The sequence below is a fragment of the Manacus candei genome, unplaced genomic scaffold, assembly GCF_025592945.1.
Source record: "Manacus candei isolate 608988 ecotype Guabito, Panama unplaced genomic scaffold, ASM2559294v1 h1tg000026l, whole genome shotgun sequence".
Taxonomy (NCBI): Eukaryota; Metazoa; Chordata; class Aves; order Passeriformes; family Pipridae; genus Manacus; species Manacus candei.
Window position 1 is genome coordinate 3,155,548 of NW_026138074.1, and position 18,477 is coordinate 3,174,024.

An 18,477-nucleotide genomic window follows, 5' to 3' on the forward strand; every position below is an offset into this window, starting at 1 on the left:
AATATTTGTCAGTGTTATTTCTACCTTCAATTAAGTTAATGCTCAAGATGTCTCTTTTTATGTGCTTCATTTAATAACATATTACTCAAGTGAATCATTTGAAGAATTCTTCAGTGAAATATAGAAATAATTTTCATATAACATCAGCAACTGAACATCTTACTCAGATGTATTACTCTGTACTTAATATCCCAACATGGTTTTTGTTGATGTATTTACACCAAAGTTGAAGCAATTTAGAACACTAAAAGGTATGACTGTGCATTCCATCTCATTACAGACTTAATGCAACAGCAGTCAAGGACCTCGTTATTGTAGAGGGCAGAAATTATAGGTAAAATTTGAGGTTTGGCTCAGGAGCATAAAGAGTGTCATCCATCATTCACTGGGTCAGATCTCAATTGCTGTAATGTTTGTAACTGGTAGAGAGTGCTTATGACTGAAACAACAAAATGCTTTTAAAAAGGCATATCTTTTCTGATATTTTAGAACATTTTAGTGCATCTTTTCTATAGGTATTCAAGGCTGGATTTGATACCACAGTTATAAAGAAGTATTTAAAGATCTGTCGCTGAATTTTGATAGACATGAATTGAATGGACAGATCTGTGAGGGCATGCATTTACTATAACCCATGCTCTCTATTATTAATTTGTATGGAGTTTTTTGTTTTTTCTTTTACTCTCCCAGCACCTATCAGGGCTGCTGACCCTAGAGAAGGAAATGAAAAACAAGTGTTCCACCTCTCTCTACTAAGAGGAACAAAAATTAATATCTTGGATTCCATACTCGTGAAGGCCTTTCAAAACTCTTCATTCTGGAGTTACCTTACACTTGTGTACATTGAAACATGTTGATGCATTAGACCATTAGTTATATGAAATGATAATCTTATCTTTTTTTAAGTTACGAAAAATGTCTATGACTATTGGATCTATTTGCCCTGGATCCAGAATAAGACACAGATAAACACACAGTAAATATTAAATGCCTTGTGTGGTTGAAGTATTCGAAGACCAATTTGAGTATCATCTGTTGTTACAGTTGTGTTTTGGTTATTGTCAACATGTTATTCCTATTTCTAAAAACATGTACAGGAGTCTGATGGCTGTCCTCTTAGAGTTAAAACCAGATATAAATACTTGAACAAGGAAGACATTGCTTTGTGCTCTGAGCAACTATCAGGTTTTAGCATATTCTAAATTTTACGTTTTCTTTAGTTCTTGGCAGCTCTCACAGAATACTTGGAATCTAGCTTAGTTATCACCACTCCTTTTTAGCATCATATGATATCTATTGAGGCTTCTACTCTTCTGTGTCTTAGGAAATATTAATCTTTCCACAAGCATGAGGAGTTTTACCAGGCTTGTTTGATGTTTCTGTCTCTTGATGGTGAGGCCAAGAACATCACAGTACAAGTTCTTGTCGTCAAGTGCAGGGCATGTAGCTTTTGGGGAGGAAAAGTCAGGCACAACCAGATGTTGCAGTTTGACTTCACACCTTTATTTTTACCAAAGCTCTTCAGCATCACTTTTGAGTGAAGCACTGACAGCTGTTTTATTTAGGCTTATAAAGCTTTCAACTGTGTTGGTATTTCAAACATGCTGGCGACTTAGACATCTACCTGAGCTAGGCTCAATGAAATGCTTGTTTTCTCTCTTCTTGAGTTTCACTTATGCTGCTGCTATTTATCCTTAGAGCAAAGACTGTCATCTTCTGAGGTCTTCCACCACCATGTAAAGCAGAATATTACATCATTGTGACTCTGCTTTGCCATTCTTTATCTCCCTGATGCTTTGCAATTGTCTCTTGGTAAGCAATGTAGGAGAGTTGATAAATTTCTGTTCGGAGAGCAATCATATTCAGCAGAAGGCAGGTGAGGAAGTGAATTAACAGTTTCACAGGTTTGGAGGGAAAGCCTGGGAATTCCTTTAAACTGTCAATTCATACAGAACTATATCTTAGACAATCTGATCAGAGTCATCCCATTTGTGAAGTAGAACAATCTGGCTGGAACTTTAATACCAACCTCTTGTGTCTCTTCTCCCTTGAGGGCCGTCACTGCTGGCTTACTGGCACTGCTTTCTGTCTGTCAATGGGTGGTTCATGGACTTTATAGCACTTTGTCCTGTAAAGAAAGATGTAGGTGAAGCCCTGTACAATATGTGCCCAAATCCAAGGGTACTGCTTACGTAGTGTGAACTTCACAAAATATTCTCCTAGCAGGCAGTGATGTCAAGATCAGCAGATGTAATGATGTTTTTTGTGAGTGGCAGTTGGCAGTAGGACTTCCATCAATACTGATGGTGTCAGTCCATTTTTTTTGTGTGCATTATTTTAGGAACAGAGACCCCCTTCCTTCTGCCTCCAAACTCTATAATAACTAACAGAGCTAAATTGTTTGTTTTACCCTTTTGTTGTCAGTACATGCTAGCAAAGACTGATGGGGACTTGCAGATTTCACAAGGAAGACATAACTCTTGTGTATACTCATAGGTTCCTTTTAGAAGTATTTAAGAGACAACCTTGTGTCAGACAAAGTTTTCTAAAAGACATTCCAAGTATCTTGCTTCTCATCTGTGTTAGTTGTTGACAAAGATATTTCTCATATCCCAAGAATTCCCAAGGAAGAGAAAAACTTGAAAACTCTTGGTGGCTTGGGTTTCTAGAGCTTGTTTTCAAAAGTGATATTTAGCCAAAGCCTTGGCACTGTGTCAGAAGGAAGTAGCTCTGCTATAACATTGCTGACAAAGCTCTGTTGCTTCCAGGGCCCAGGTTAGGATCTATATGAGGCTGCGCTGTGTCCTGACGCATTAGGACCCATCTTTAGTAGCTCAGTAGAGCACAGATCCTGTGGAGCATGGACACACCAGCAGAGGAATGGCACGACACTGGCACCAGCAGTACATTTGGCACTGGTAGGACCTTTTGCTGACAGCATGCTGCAATTCTTTTATGAATCAGTTTGATACCAAAAATAGCTACTAGCTTCTTTGGAGACTATCATGGTACGGGGCTACTTTGATTGCAAAACACTCCAGACAGGGAGTAGGATATGGCTGAAAAGTCAGACTGAGCTAGTAGAAATGAATCTAGGAAAGAAATTAACACTCTATATAAGTATAATTTGGCTGACAGAGCTGCATATCCTTTAGGATTTTCTGGTGCCTACAGTTGGAGCTGCAATGTGATCGTATCCCTTTCCAATTTAGCTGAGACAGTTTCAGTGTGTGCTTGGCCTAAGTCTCCTGTGTGACACTTCAAACATTTGATCAAGGATCTTGAAAAGGAAATAGAAAGTAAGTAAATGACAAGAAGACAAGAAAGGCTCATGCTCTAACTTAAACTAGTGGTACAAACCCAATCTGTTGTCCCTGAACCTCTGTTGCAAAGGAAGTGAATTCAGGACTGGCTGGCAAAGGTGTTCATTCCCCAGCAGCCCCTGAGGGTGGGCAGACTGTTCCTCGTGTGTCAGAGTCACAGGAGGCCATAGGAGTTCTGGTTGTTACTGAGAAAGAGGTCAAGCATGTTTGGCAAGAGACTACAAAGTGATAGAGCAACTGCTTGCGGCACTGTCTGTCGCTCCCTTTCTTCTGCTCCTGTCCTACCTGACAGAGCAACTTGACTTTAAAGCTCAGTTCCAGTTTTGGGCTCATTGTGGCCCCTGTGTAGTAGGTAAATTTAGGTTTTCTCACGCTGCTAAGAAGCCCTGAGCCAACTTATAGGAAGTATACTTCTGGTTATATTGCAAGTGCAAGAACTGAACAGTAAATGGGAAGTTCTTCTTCACTGCTGTTCTTGATGTGCCTATCTTTGGATTAGCAGCAGGAAGCAGCTTCTCTTGTAGAATCATTTTTATGCTACAGGAAAAGCCATTATAGCCATCTGTTGAGGAAAATTAGCAGTTTGCAATATGTTACATCTGTAAATGGATAAACTCTTTCAAGCATGACATGTGTTTATATACATACTTTGGTGTAATTGAGTGTAACTGAGGAATACAACTTGCTGCTTCATTACCAAGTAACAAGCAATAGGACCCGAGGAAATGGCCTCAAGTTGCACTAGGGGAGGTTTAGATCAGACATTAGGAAAAAATTCTTCACTGAAATGGTTGTCAAGCACTGGAACAGGCTTCCCAGGGAAGTGGTTGTGAAGCACTGGAACAGGCTTCCCAGGGAAGTGGTTGTGAAGCACTGGAACAGGCTTCCCAGGGAAGTGGTTGATTCAGCATCCCTGGAGGTATTTAAAAGATGTGTAGATGTGGTGCTTAGAGACATGGTTTAGTGGTAGACTTGGCAGTGCTGGGTTAGTGGCTGGACTCATGATCTTAGGGGTCTGTTCAACCTAAACAATTCTATGATTCTCTTCTAGCTGATAGCCAGTGGGTTTTTCCAAGGTGGGTAAAAGGTAATTGTAATTTCAAATGTATTTTATGTGTGTGCAGGTGATAATGCAAGGATTAACATAGTAGACTATAAATCTTTCTTGTCGTTCAGAATTGGCTAATTATTTCAAGAATTGTTTCACCTCACTGAAGGCTCTCAGCTGATAGCAGAATTGTGACTGCTACACCTTGGAGTGCTGGGATTATTTGATTTTGTTCCAGGCTTATCTTTCTCTGAAGTATAGTGAAATATCCAATTATTTAAGATTCTTGGATAAGTAACTGTAGTATAAAGCTTCAGTTCTTGTTATGACACCTTTATTTTCCCTCTAATACCTAACTGTGAGAGCTGATTTAAGAAAAGCAGCAAACACATATCCTTGGAGTGAATAAACTTCTGTTCCTGTGTTTCATTTGATATGTTGCTTAGTACAAGCAGCAAATGAAAATGGCAAACCTAAGGAAATTGTAATGGCTTTTAGTGATAAGTAGTCAAATAAATATCACATGCTAGTAGCTTTGAAGTTTTTGATTAGAGAGATTCAGTTGAATTTCTGTGATTTACTGGGCTTACACGTCACTTATATTCACAAACCATGCATGCTTGCATATAATAGGTTTGGGTTTTTGTGTGTGTGAAACTCCTCAGTGTGATGTTTGCAGTGGATTCAATGGTCCTGAGCTTTTTCATGTATCGATGCCTAATCCCTGTGCTTACAGCTGCCTGTGCTTCAGGTATTATCTCTGCTGTAGTAATGCCAGACTCCTGAGACCCAATAACAAAACCAGTAGGCAAATCATTTGTTTATTTGGCAGCCTGAATTTTACTGGGGCTTCATATTATTCAGTCCCACTCATAAATCATCAGCTCAGGGACTCAAGTTATAGGAGAGTTTGAACTTTGTCGGCATTTCTTTCTCTTGCTTTTTAAATACATTTTTGACTTCTATAATGGTGAGAAAGGGCTGTGGAACATCAGTTCTAATGGCTTTGCAAATCAAAATGAGATTAAGAATGAAGCTACTTTCATTAATGTTTTCTGAGTTAAAATATGTCATTTTTATGAGCAACACTGGGACTATTTAATGTTTTTGCTTGACATTATTGAGCTGCAAGTGAAGGATTTAGATAGGAATATTTAAGCAAATAAAATTGTGGATAATCAGACAACTGTGGGGCTAGCTGTTACTGTGTGTCAGCACATAGATGCATCAATCTGTTTTCTTTCTGGCCTCTACACTGTTCCAAATAAAATACATTCTGTTATTAAGACACCACACTGTCTTAGAAAATTCTGTTATTAAGACACTACACACCCTCTGTAACCAGCCTGTAAGCCATCCTTGTTGTGGGAGAGGCAGACTCCTTGTGACTGGTACAAATCCACTGAATGCAAATAAAACAGACTTTGGTTAATTCTGGGGGAAAAAAAATTTCTGCTGCTTTTCCAGTAGTAAATGTTGATACTGCTTTCTAGTAGGGGAGTTGTCTCCATTTATCTCTAGGAAGGTTATTTTGATCTTGTGTTTGTTCAGCCTCCTGTCTTTCTCCTGTATATTACAGCGTTGTAAGCACGAAGACATTGGGAACTCTGCGAACTAAGAGGTGACTAATGGCATTAGCTACATACTAAAGGAGCAAGAGAGAATCTTAGATTTGAACTTCTAGTAGAGGATAATAGAATATGTGTATTTTAGTGACTGACTCTTACAGGTGCTTTGCATTGCATCAAGTCTGACTTCAGTGGGGTCCACTCAGAGCATCCAGAACTGGCCACTGCTTCAGTTATCGTGGGGATTTCCCCTCTCTTAACTGGAATGGGGTTATTTATATAGGGATAGCACACTTTTTACAGTGTTTTGTCATACATTAGATGTCTCAATTTCTTTCTAGTGACTTTCCCTTCTCCCCTTATAATTGAAACAGCTGGTTCTATGGTAATGAGTCCCTTTGAGCTGTCAGTGTGTGTATATTTCCATTTACACTGCTGGCACTTTGTTCTGAACCTTCTCCCCTTCTGTCCAAATAGATTACTTGCATTAACTGATCTGTCTTATTGTTCACAATAGCACTGCTGTGGATTCTCCAGATCCTCCTTCCGTACTGAGTTTGTTGCTCATTTCTCAAAGGCCTTTATCAAACTTTGGTAGGTGTAACTTTAAATAAATCCTTGTTAATTTTTGTATGAGTCAGAGAATCAAAGGGAAGAAGGGAAAATTGTATTTTTAATTGCACAGAGTGTCCTGTGGAGTGGTCTAGCTAACCTGTTGACTTCTCCTTACACAATAATTCATATTCAAATTAATTTTGGCAACTGGCATTTTGTCTGTATTATCTATGATCATTTAAACGTCTTTATAATACAGTGAATGTTGACCAGAATAATTTTTAATGCCAATAGAAGAAGAGTCTTGTGCAGTGATATGGCTGATAATCAGGAGTCTGGGAGTGTGGTCAAAGATAAGCAATCGAATGACTACGTTTTAAGATTGCACTTATTGTTCATGAGAAGTAAGTTTCCAGAGATGCACCTAGACAGGCCAAAGCAATGGCCACAGTAGCAAAAAAGATTAGACAAAATAAGGAAAAAACCAGTTCATGGTGAAGTCGGTCAAACAATGTAACAGAGGTTACAGAAGACCCTTTGCTATGAAAATGTTACCGTAAAAAAGATGTTGCTTCACAGAGGAAATGAGGGCAACAAACAACATCTTCTGTGGCTGATCACTGGTTTCCAATCACTGACCTACATTTTTTAATAGAGATAGGTCTGCTTTCTATCTGGGCTATCTGCTATCACTCTGGGCTCTCTGTTCAGACCTTGGCAAGCCATATATCTTAGTGAGCTCCCAGTTAAGCAGCTGGAATATTAATTTAATGAACTTGCTGTATCAGGACCTCCTGATGAATTCCCATCTTTCCTCATTTGCAGAAAGCTTATTTACCAGCCACACAGCTGAATGAGAAGGAATGGGCTTGCTTTTCACAACCAAGGAAGCCTTGATGCCAAAAATTGATAGAGTAATTCCTTGAGACTGGGAATTACCAATCACATAAAGTTTCTTAAAGTAAAATAATTGCTCACCTCATTTAGTATCATTCTTTGAAGGGGTCCATGGCCTACATTCTGCTGGAACCAAAAAAGTAATTAAACAGAGGAATGTTTTAAAACTCTTTTGCCTGAACACCCAACATAATTTCAGCCTTTTCTATAAATCTCACTCTTACTGTATTTTTCATAACTTCATCTTGTATCATAATGGAAGACAGAATAGAAGCAGATAAAATCTTCAGGGCCTGAGAAATGCACATTTGAAACCAATTAATAAGGTTAGTGGAGTTTGGGTCAGGCCCCAAAAGGCAGTTCTAAGGCACTTGAATCCTCTGTGCCTGATGATTCTTTTTCATTATTGTGTTGCCAAATGATGAAATACAATGGGACAAAACAGGATTGCTTGGGGCACTATATTACTCAGCTGCCTACTTTGTTGAAATCAATGGGTTATTTTCTCACTGACTTCTGTGGATCTCAGATCAGACCCTATAAAAACTTCAGTATGCTTTCAAAATGTCCTGTTATTTAATCAGATTCTGTTTGTCACTTAAAGCTTGTGATTTCACGTAAAAATGAACATGACTATTTAGATTTTGATTTTGAGTTGTAACTTAAATCAAGAATGTAGAACAGAACTAGAGGAAGCCATTTTCCTAGGGCTACAAGGATCACAATTCTTAATAACATAGAAAAGTAGTTTTCCATCTCTTTTAAACAGTGGAGCACTAATTGTTTTCCAGCAGAAACTGGTAGTCTGAGTTTTATGAATTTTAAGGTGCTAACTGTAGATTTGGTTTTTGTATTTACTTTTATTAGACTTTAAACCTTGAAGAAACTGTTGGTACAAAACTCTCTGTCTAGAGAGCTGTGCTGCTCATGTGTTTTTAACGCTAAATGTCTATCCCATATATAATTCATAGGTATAAATAAGTAGGGAGCAGCTAGTGCCACAACATCCAGTGCTTTTAGGCCTGCCCTCTTTTGGAGGCACTTATTCACAGCTCTTATTTCATGTAATCCTACATTAGTATTTCCCACTGCATACACATACTATGAACATAATTTACTTTTCCAGGTGCAGACTCTTGCTGTTTACTTTTGCAGAAGCAGGCAGATGCTATTGGCTTATTTTCATTTCATGACCAGCGTGCCAGTAAAACAAATGATTCAGACGCAACTCTCAATATACGGCGACGGGAAACCTTCTAACCCAGAATTCATTTGCTTGTACTTTGGCCTGGAGTTCTGGTTTCTAAATAACAAGACCTTTTCCTAAATGCAGAGCACACTGGTTACTGCTTTTAATCTCAGCATCTTTCTCATTTGCTGCTCACTTACTACCTAAACTGAAGGTGAGGCTGAGTGTGCATGTTTCCCTGACTCTTAGCAAGGTGCTGTAGAGAAGCAATGTCTTCATTCTTCACCCAGGCATCTTGCAGAAAAGCTTTTTGGACACTGTGTTTGTAGGAGAGCAAAATTACAGGGTAGGCAGAGGAGAAAACTTGAAATCTGAATTCAGGTAGCATCTTAGATTTATTTCATGGTGAATCTAAGGAGCCTGGTTATTAGTTTGCTGTGAGGTTCTCTAAAGCCCTGTGTGGATCACCATGTTGTAACAAGGTGGATTTGATTGTGTAAGCTGAATTCAAGTCTCTTAGATCTCGGAGAGAGGCGTGTACTGTTTGTACTTCGCATCATGGAGATCCTTACTTTTGTAGTCACTATATGACTGAACATTTTAAGCCATTCAGTCCCCCTGAATGGAAAATCCGCCTGTCAAATGTGTAACACTGATTTTCAGTGTAACCCAATCATATAGGCAGGCATGATCTTCTGGATTTATGTGCCGTTGCTTTTAATGAGATACCTACATATGGGAGACTTTTGTAGACTTTGGACAAGAATTGTTGAGCTCATCTCTGTCTTGCAATTTTCTGCATGATTTTGGAACCAAGGGATTGAAATCACTGAATAGCACTCAGCAACATATCACAATCTATACACTAAAAGATTATACTTTGATTGTTTTCTGCTTAATCACAGAGTAGCAGGGGTTGAAAAGGACCTCTGCAGATCATCTGTTCTAAGCCTCTGCTTAAAGGAGGTTGCTCAGGGCCGTGTCCAGACAAGTTTTGGATATTTTTAAGTATGGATACTCCACAAGTTCTGTGAGAAGCTTGTTGGTGTTCAACCAACCTTACAGTAAAAAGTTTTCTTTTCCTTAATTAGAATTTCCTGTATTTCAGTTTGTGCCAATTGCTTCTTGTCCTGTCACTGGACACCATGGAGAAGAATTTGGCTATATATTCTTTATTTTCCACCTCATCAGGAATTTCACATCAATGAACCATGAATCTCTTTAAAAATAACCTTGTACATGGTTTACTTTCAGCACAGTGCAATTCAAGACTTCTTTTCCTGTTAGTACTGCCTTCTTCCTTGCTGTTTCACCATGGGGAGGTGAAACCAGGCCTGGTTTTGCTTCCCCATTCCATCCAGTCTACCACTGTCTTGTAAGTTTGTGTGGGAAGCCCTGTTTTCCTCTTTTCCAGAGGAAATGGAAGAGAACATGTGCAGCAACAAACTGAAAATTTTAGTAGTGTATGACCAGTTCACTTACTTTGCTACATATGCTTTTGCTTTCCTCTCACGGATACAGCTCTTTTTCAGTGAATATTGAAACCTCATGGACGTTGAAGGAATAATAAGGTTCTAATGAACTGAAAAAGGAAAAGTTTGTAGCAAAGAAAAATTAGCTTTTTTTTCCTCCATCAACAATGTACGTAGTTAATTGACAAAAAACTTCTTACGCAATCTAACTTCTCTGTGTTTGTATAAAATAATACCTTTTTTAGCTATTTTTGGCAGGCTCAAAATCTATTTTCCAGGCCCCTAGCTCCCTGGTAACGGGACATCAATACAACAGCCCAAGCTGATGATTATATTAAAAGAAGAATATAATGAAACAGAAGATGTGGCTTGATCTTTTCCATTGATAAATTTAGAACTTGTAAAAGCTGAAGTAATAGTTGTAGTGATAAAAAGAAATGTAATTTTATACTTGCTCACTGTTCTAAAACACAGTGTATAATTATTGTAGGAGGAAGAAAAATACACCTCTCCCCCTCACTCTGCTACTTTTTCCTCTTCAGTGTTGAAATCATCCAGTTTAATTAAATCACCAACCTATTTTTGCACAAAGGATGACATTTTATTAATGATGTATGATGTGCATTAGACAGAATTAACCCAATTTTCAAATGGATTTCAATTTGGAAAGGGCAACATGTAAAAATGTCTCGTAAATGTGTGGGATGATCTTGTTGAGCAGCTTTCTGAAGGAGATGGGATTATAAAATGATGAATAATTAGACAACAGTCTTTCCCCCCACCTCAGTTCCTCGCAGTGTTTTTGTAATCTTAGTTGATGGAAACTTAGGCTCCTGACATCATATATCTGGGATATATTAGGAGTAGAATGAAAAAAAAAAGATTGTAATGATTGCTAGCAAGATACATATAAATACATACATATTTATAAATACATATAATCTTCTCTGTAATTTTTAGCTGAATAGTAACCTTCAGTGGATTTGTCACAGTATCACCACCTTAATGTGTTCTTTTTTTGAAAAAAAAAAGGCAACAAAAAGAAGCAAACCAGTCTTCCAAACATAGTTTTGAATCATCACTTTTGGTAGCACTTTTTCCAATCACTTCTTTGAGGTATCAGATTTCAGGTCCCTCTTTGAATGCAGGTCATTGCTTCTCGATTTGTGATTGTATCAGAGTAGTTCCAATTAAGCTAGAGCTCAATTCCCTCTGCTTGGTGTTGCTCTCAAGCTAGAGCTACGATCTTGCCAGCACTGTCATGAATTGACCCAGCACAAAATGTTGTTCCTACTCTATAAAAGACTTTGAGATTTGAGCTGTGCTGGTTTATCTTCAGTGTCAGGACTCTTAGCTAAAAATAGAAGATAAACCAAACTACTCTATAAGAATACATCATGTAGAACTTGAGATTGCTCTTAGGGCTTTATAATGTAGCATAATATCATTACCTTTTCTATATTTTGTTTAGTTTTGCCTTTTTTCTTAGTCATGTTTCTTTCCTAACACTGAATCCAAGGTACAGTAGTTCAGGTGATAATATTTCCAAGTAATTGGGAAGAGCTGAAGGAGACTATTTGTTGATTTTAGGATGTCAGGCACTATGGTTGTGGCGTGGTTCACATTTCAAGCCTCTTTTACCATAAGGAAATAGGCACATAGGGCCTGAGCTCAAGAGGGGGGTTAGAGTCCATCCACACTCACTTCACTTAAAAACATATCAAACCCATCAGACTGGGATATTCACAGGAGATAAATGGTCCTACAGTAAACTGTTGTGTAGATTTGAATTGGAAGAATTGTAAATTGTTAATGAACTTTTTTCTCATCTGCAAGGGGAGGAGATCATCTGCCTCATCATCAGACTTACATTCCTGAAGTTTATCTGTGTGTATTAGAGGTCCACACTGTACTGCCAACTTCTCTTATTCTGAATTGCCTTTATAATTCACAGGAAAACTGTATAGGTGTGGGTTTGTGGGTTTATTTTTAGTTTCATGGAGATAGGAAAAGAAAACTTCACTTTCATTTCCATATCTCCAAAATTTAACCTTTGTCGAAACAGTTCTCAAAAATCATTAGCATCTGAGAACAGAACGTTGTGGAAGAGATAGTGAAAAGATTTGAAACAGACCACAAAATTATCTTGTTTATGAACTGGAAAGACAAATCTGCCCTCTAGAAGTGTGAGATTAATTTTTTGCAGCTCTTACGTACAGGGTAATATGGTGAAGGCACTAATCCTAGTATTTGGAGAAAAATTTTTGGGGGTCAGGCTGTGAAGTTCCAAACAAATTAGCAAATTATAGCGTTCCCATATTCTTCTTTATTGATGCAATAATAATCATATAGTGATTTTTGCTAAGCTTTACGTTCAAATGTTTTTTTGCTTCTGTTGAGAGCAAAAGCTTGAGCTATAAGGTTGTTGGTGGTGTTCATAATGACGTAAGGGCCAGAGGTCCCCACCATTCCAACTGCCTGTGTTCATGTAACTGTGATTCCTGACCCAAAAGAGCAGACACTGTATAACAACAAGATTTGCCAGCGCAAATATCCTGCCCTTATGCTTGGAACATCAATCTTGACTACTTGCCTAGGAATGGAGGGAGGTAATCTTCTGCAGTAAGCTTGGAAATAGTGAAATATATTTCGGAATTTAAGATTGATATGAAAGGAGCCTTCTATGGCATTTACACCAAAAGTTTCTGTAAGAAGTACATACATTTTGGATGGAATACTAATAAATAAAAGCAGATTGAGGGAGCGTTGAACAAATTTAATTTAGCCCTCTTAAGGTGTTATCAGGAGAAATTTGGAATTACCATCCTGTCTATCTATCCTTTGACCTGGGGAAGTGCAGCTCTGTAACCAGGAACAGAGCTGGAAGTCAAGATCACAGTTTTGAACTTGATTTATTTATAAACATATGAGACGATTATTTCTTTTTTCTATAGTTATTATTTTGATTTTATTTTTTCCCCCTCTTGCTCTGGATCTCGTTCACAGTTATTGTCTAGCAGAACTTTGCGTTGGCCTCTGGAAGGGAGGGAAGGGCTGTACTGAGTGTGCTCAATAGACCTTTTCTCTCTTTCAGAACAAGGAATGAAGAAAATGAGCAACATCTATGAATCAGCAGCCAATACCCTGGGAATTTTTAACAGCCCATGCCTGACTAAAGTGGAACTGCGAGTTGCATGCAAAGGCATATCAGACAGGGATGCCCTCTCAAAACCAGATCCTTGTGTCATCCTTAAAATGCAGTCGCATGGCCAGTGGTTTGAGGTGAGTGTTTAATAGAATAAAAATTATTCTTCTGACACTTTATGATGGCATAGACAAACTGAGGCAAATTTCAAACAGCAAGAACAATGAAGAGAAAAAGTAGTTTGAAGCCTGTGGCATAATCTTGTAAGAGTGAAGGGAGATTTTCCATTAACGCTGACACACTTTGAATCAAAAACTTTGAACTTCTCTTTGGAGTCTAGATTAAAAATCAAGATGATTAAAGAGTGAAGCATCATAAAACTTTCCCCTTTAGGCCTCATGTTTCCTGAAAGCTATATAATAACAGGGATAATGACTATCAGGCATTACAACAGCAAGAAGAAAAATGCCATGGAAGAGAGGAATATTCATTACTAGTTGGCAAGGAATCTGGTGAAAGAGCAGCTTGATTTGCAAATTTTGAGCATTACAATTGGATTCATAGTTGAAGTTAGTAAAACTAATGTGTTTGCTGGATCAATTTGCCTTGTATTGCAGTTTGCATGTTTGATTAAAATCCTGCTTCATGTTACTGTACCTAATCTTGGAAATCATTTCATTGATAGCTGGAAATAGGATGTCTTAGGGAAGTTCAAACTGTAAATAAAGAACATTAGAATGAAATGTAATATTTTTAATGACATCGTGTTGGTTATTTTATTTCAAACTTATACTTGAGTGTTTGTGGTTTAACAAGCTAAAAGGTGACTTTAAAAAGAAAATAGAAGTACATAAGAGAAAATTAGGAATGTATTAAATCCAGTTAATTTTGCGTGCGTATTCATCTGTCTCCTTTCAAGAGTTTCAGCATTCAGCATAAGATTGCGTTATATATGAAAAGATAAAAATAATAACTCTGAGCATAGGCAGAAAGCAAAATCCTAAATTCAAGGGTCTTTTAATTTAGCATTTTCAGCCAAATTTGTCAGACTTTGGGGATTTTGTTCCATTTATTCCAATTGTCTGGTTTTGACCTAGGGACCTCTGAAATTTTTCCAGACCAGTTGACACCAGCATAGCAAAATTAAGGTTTTTTTGATGGTATTCTTCTTTTCATAGTTTTCTCTTGTGGAACCATTAAAAATGTCCCTGGTAGAAAACCAGATTAGAAGTAGATATAAAACTCTCACAATTGTCTTAGTGCTACAAAATCAGTGTGTCCATTTAATTAAAATTTAAGGTGATACAGTAGCCTGAAGAAAGTAATTTTAGCTAGCTATGTAGAAAGAAGCATATAGCTGCACTTTGAGTAATCACATAAATACTAGAACCAAGCAGTGTATTAAAGGTCAAAATAAGTGAAATGTCCTGTTTGGAAAGGGTAGAATGAAAACTTTTCCAGTATTTCAGTTCTCTGAATAACTGAGTGTATTTCACATACAGTTTGTCTCTGGCCAGTTATAAGTGGAGTAAGTAGATTAAATTATATATTCTGATGTTGTAACAGAGATTCCCTTTATTTGATGTGGTTTTAATTTGGAAAGTTATTCTCTGAATTGAGTAATTCTTGCAGAACAGATCTGCCCACTGATATGATTCTCATCTTATGTCAGTTTCTCTTACTGTCTAATGGGAGTCCAGGGCATTCATTTTAGTATGAATAAAAAGTTTTTATTAGTTCGTGTTCCTATCAGTGCTGTGGAGTGAATACAGCTCTGACATAATGAGTCTTTTCTGGCCAGCACATTCTCAACAGAATTTTTAATTATGTTGCAATTGCTGAGCTAAATTGAGCAGAGTCACTCAGGTACAGATGAAGATATAATTTGGTTGGAAGAATCTTCTGCTGATGGGAATCAATGATCCAGCAAGATCTGAGAAGGCAGAAAAATTAGTAATTAAAAAAGAATAAATCTAGTTACCAGTGAAGTGAGTATATTCAATATAGAAATCACTAAATGGCAACACAAACAGGAAGAGAACTGAGGAGTTTTGTATATATGGATTTAATGCCTTCATGAAATTGTCTTGAATTTCCAGGCACCTTAAACCCCTTGTAGGTTGGACATCTCCAAACAGACTGTAGCAAGATACAGTATTACTGAAACATGCATATTGATCACATGCTCTAGTTGTTAGGAGGTTTTATCAACATGGAGTAGCTGGGTTGAAGGTGTCTGAAATACAGGTTATGGTCTTGCATATAAATACTTTTTAAATCTCTGAAAAGTACTGAGGGCAGGCTGCGCAGCTGCTATTAGGCCAGATGCATCTGAAGCTTGTGGGGTTGGGCTGATGGAATTGCATTGTGCATGCAATTAGAGACACTAGGATGTGAGGGATTTACTCTACAGACACAGATAATCCTCGAAAGTGAGGAATTTTTGCACATTTATCTCTTGGAAGATTTTGATAAAACATGTCATTCCGTTGCTGAGGAGATTTCTTTTTCAGTTCTGCAGTACTGTGTATGCATATGTGTATGTTTGTATAAATTGTGCCACCTGCACATGTAAATATAGAATGAAAATGTGTTGATGCTCTTGTAGAGTGGGTAGATGCAGTTTCCAGAGATTGGAAATGTCATATAATTATTTGTTTTTTAATTGTGGTTTTTCTGTTTTGTTTAGTTTTGGGCTTTTTTTTTTTGATTTGTTTTATTTTTTCTTCTTTCAGACACAGAATCGGTGAGGTTAGAAGGGACCTCAAGAGGTCACATAGTCCATCCCCTGCTGCTTAAGTGGGGACACCTACATCCAGTTGCCCAGGACAGTGTCAGACAGTTTTTGAATATATCTGAGGAGGGTGACTCTGCATAATCCCTGGGCACCCTGTGCCAGTGCTTGGTTGTTGTCACAAGTTCTTAATGTTCCTATGTTTCAATTAGAGGCCATTGCCTCTGGTTCTGTCACTAGCCACCAGTGAAAAGAAGCCTGGCTCTGTCATCTTTAGACCCTCCCTTCAGGTATTACGTACATTGGTAAGATGCCCCTGAGTGCTCCAGGTGTGTCATCTACAAACTTGCTGAAGGCACAGTCTGCCCCATCATCCAGCTCACTAATGAAGGTGTTAAACAGGACTGGATCCTGTATTGACCCCTGTGGTCCACCTCTTGTCCAACTGGACTTTACATCTCTATAACCAGCCTCTGGGCCCAACTGTTCAGCAGGTTTTCAGTCCACCTCACTGTCTACTCATCCCTCCCCTACATCAGCAGTTCCTCCATGAAGATCTTATGGGAGGCAGTGTCAAAGGCCTTACTGGAGTCCAGGTAGACAATATCCACTGCCCTTCCCTCATTTACCAGGCCAGTCTCTTCATCATAGAAGTCCATTCTGACTACTTATGATGATTTTCTTATCCTTAATGTGCCTGGAAATGGTTTCCAGGATTAATTGCTGTATCAACTTCCTAGGAATCGAGGTGAGATTGACATGCCTGTAGTTCCCTGGATGAGCTGACGATTGACTCATTATTCCTCAGATGTGAAACCAGTAGGAACATGAGCAGGACATGGACAAGTACTCAAAGAATCCTGGGGGTTGTCCCCAGTTCTGGGACAGATATGCTTTCTGTTTTTCTCTTCCTGTCTGGGTAAATGTTTCCCCACGAACAAACCTGCACATGCACAAACGTGCACACATACCTTCCCGTCACATTTCTCTGTATATGAATGTTGATGCCATCTGAAAAGCACTATCTCCACCAATCTAGAATGTAGATAATATATTGTGTCTCTCAGGAAAATCAGCAGTTTACTCTTTCTCTCACATGAAGTTTGTATTTTTAGCCTGATGTGACAGGGTGTGATACAGAACAATTTAAGATTATGCTATCTGTATTACTACCCAGGGCTGAATTTTAGCTCTTCTGGTCTTAATTTTAGGCAGGTACACACTTGCAGAGAGGCCAAATGTTGTACTTAAACTGTTTAAGATAATAATTCAATGGCTGTTTTTCCATATTGATTTGAATGTGTTCAAGGAGTTTAATTACTGTAATAAGCTTCAAATGGTGAATGACTGAGGTACATGATGATAAATTCCTTTGCTCCAATGATTATTTTACCCACCTGCAGCGTGGAGGTCCATGTGTAATAAATATTAATTGTGTATAGCATTGGAGTCTTCAGCCAAGATGTGCTAGCACTGACATTCTCATTAACTCCTTATTCCTAAGAAAGTAGCTTGGACCTGTGCACAGGTTGTTATCTGCACATGGCAAGTACCCGTAATACATGTTATTTTGAAAGCTGAGTAAGTTGCTGAGCTGTGTCTGATCATACAAGATTTACAAGAAATTGGGAGGTGTCATATAGCCTCACGTAGCAAGCAGATGGAACATGATGTCTGTAGCTATGAAAAGCGAAGTAGCCAGGTTTGGAAATCTGGGAGGGCTTCCTGTAGTTGTACTCTTATGGCTTTTAGCAGGAAAATTTGAGGACATAGAGTATCTGCTGCCTTGTGGATTTGAACAGCCAGCTGGAGTTCTTGCTTTTTATTTATTTTTCCTAAGTTTTTATTAAACTTGAAGTAACTGCAGAGCAAATAAAGCAGCGCCCAAAGACAACATGCACTTGCTAAAATTCATATTGATGAAATTGGGCGGAATTGTTTGGATGGATAAGTTTGTTCACTGAAATAAGTTTTTTGTTAAAATGTTGTCTGAAGTCACAAATTTCGTTGAACTCAATGAGCTTTGATAAAAATGTGTAGGGCAAAATATTTTTAAATATATTTAAATATTTTTAAAATAAAAGTTATTCACTTATTGTTTAGCATGACATTTCAAGGATTAGCTTGGCAAGATTAAACTAACAAAACTGAATTTTCCAGCTTGGTTTTTCTTTTTTTTTTTTTTTCTTTGAGTATTAACCTGCATCCACACAGACCCTCATGCAAACAGATAGTAGAGACTAGAGAGCTTGGAAATGCATTGAACAAGTAAAGTATAGAATAGCAGCAGAGCCTAATAAACAGGCTACATAGGAATCAAGGTATAGGAAGGACATAGTGTTGCTCTTCATCTGTCTTTGCTTTTCCACTTAATCCTGCTCTCTCTTTTGTTTAATTTCTGAATTCCATCATCTTTCCTTTCTCTGCCTCTTCACCTGCCTCAGGTCCCCATTTCCATTCCCAGCACCTGCTGCCTCGCTTTGCTCCTCTCCATATTGGATAGTGGAGGAGATTCCCTGCCCCTTCCTAGCATGAGGGAAGCATCT

General features: G+C 38.1%; 1 protein-coding gene across 3 annotated transcripts in view; it reads left to right on the forward strand.

Annotated features, from left to right (window-relative positions):
* CPNE4 (copine 4) overlaps positions 1-18,477 on the forward strand; it is a 224,071-nt gene that overhangs the window by 32,141 nt on the left and 173,453 nt on the right. For 2 of the 3 annotated variants that reach the window (XM_051789115.1, XM_051789113.1), the window contains exon 2: positions 13,147-13,334. In XM_051789115.1, the coding sequence (XP_051645075.1) occupies positions 13,155-13,334 (180 nt within the window). In that variant the 5' untranslated portion in view covers positions 13,147-13,154. Of the gene's footprint in view, positions 1-2,841; positions 2,919-13,146; positions 13,335-18,477 lie in introns of those variants that run through there. The other variant, XM_051789112.1, reaches the window with a different exon arrangement.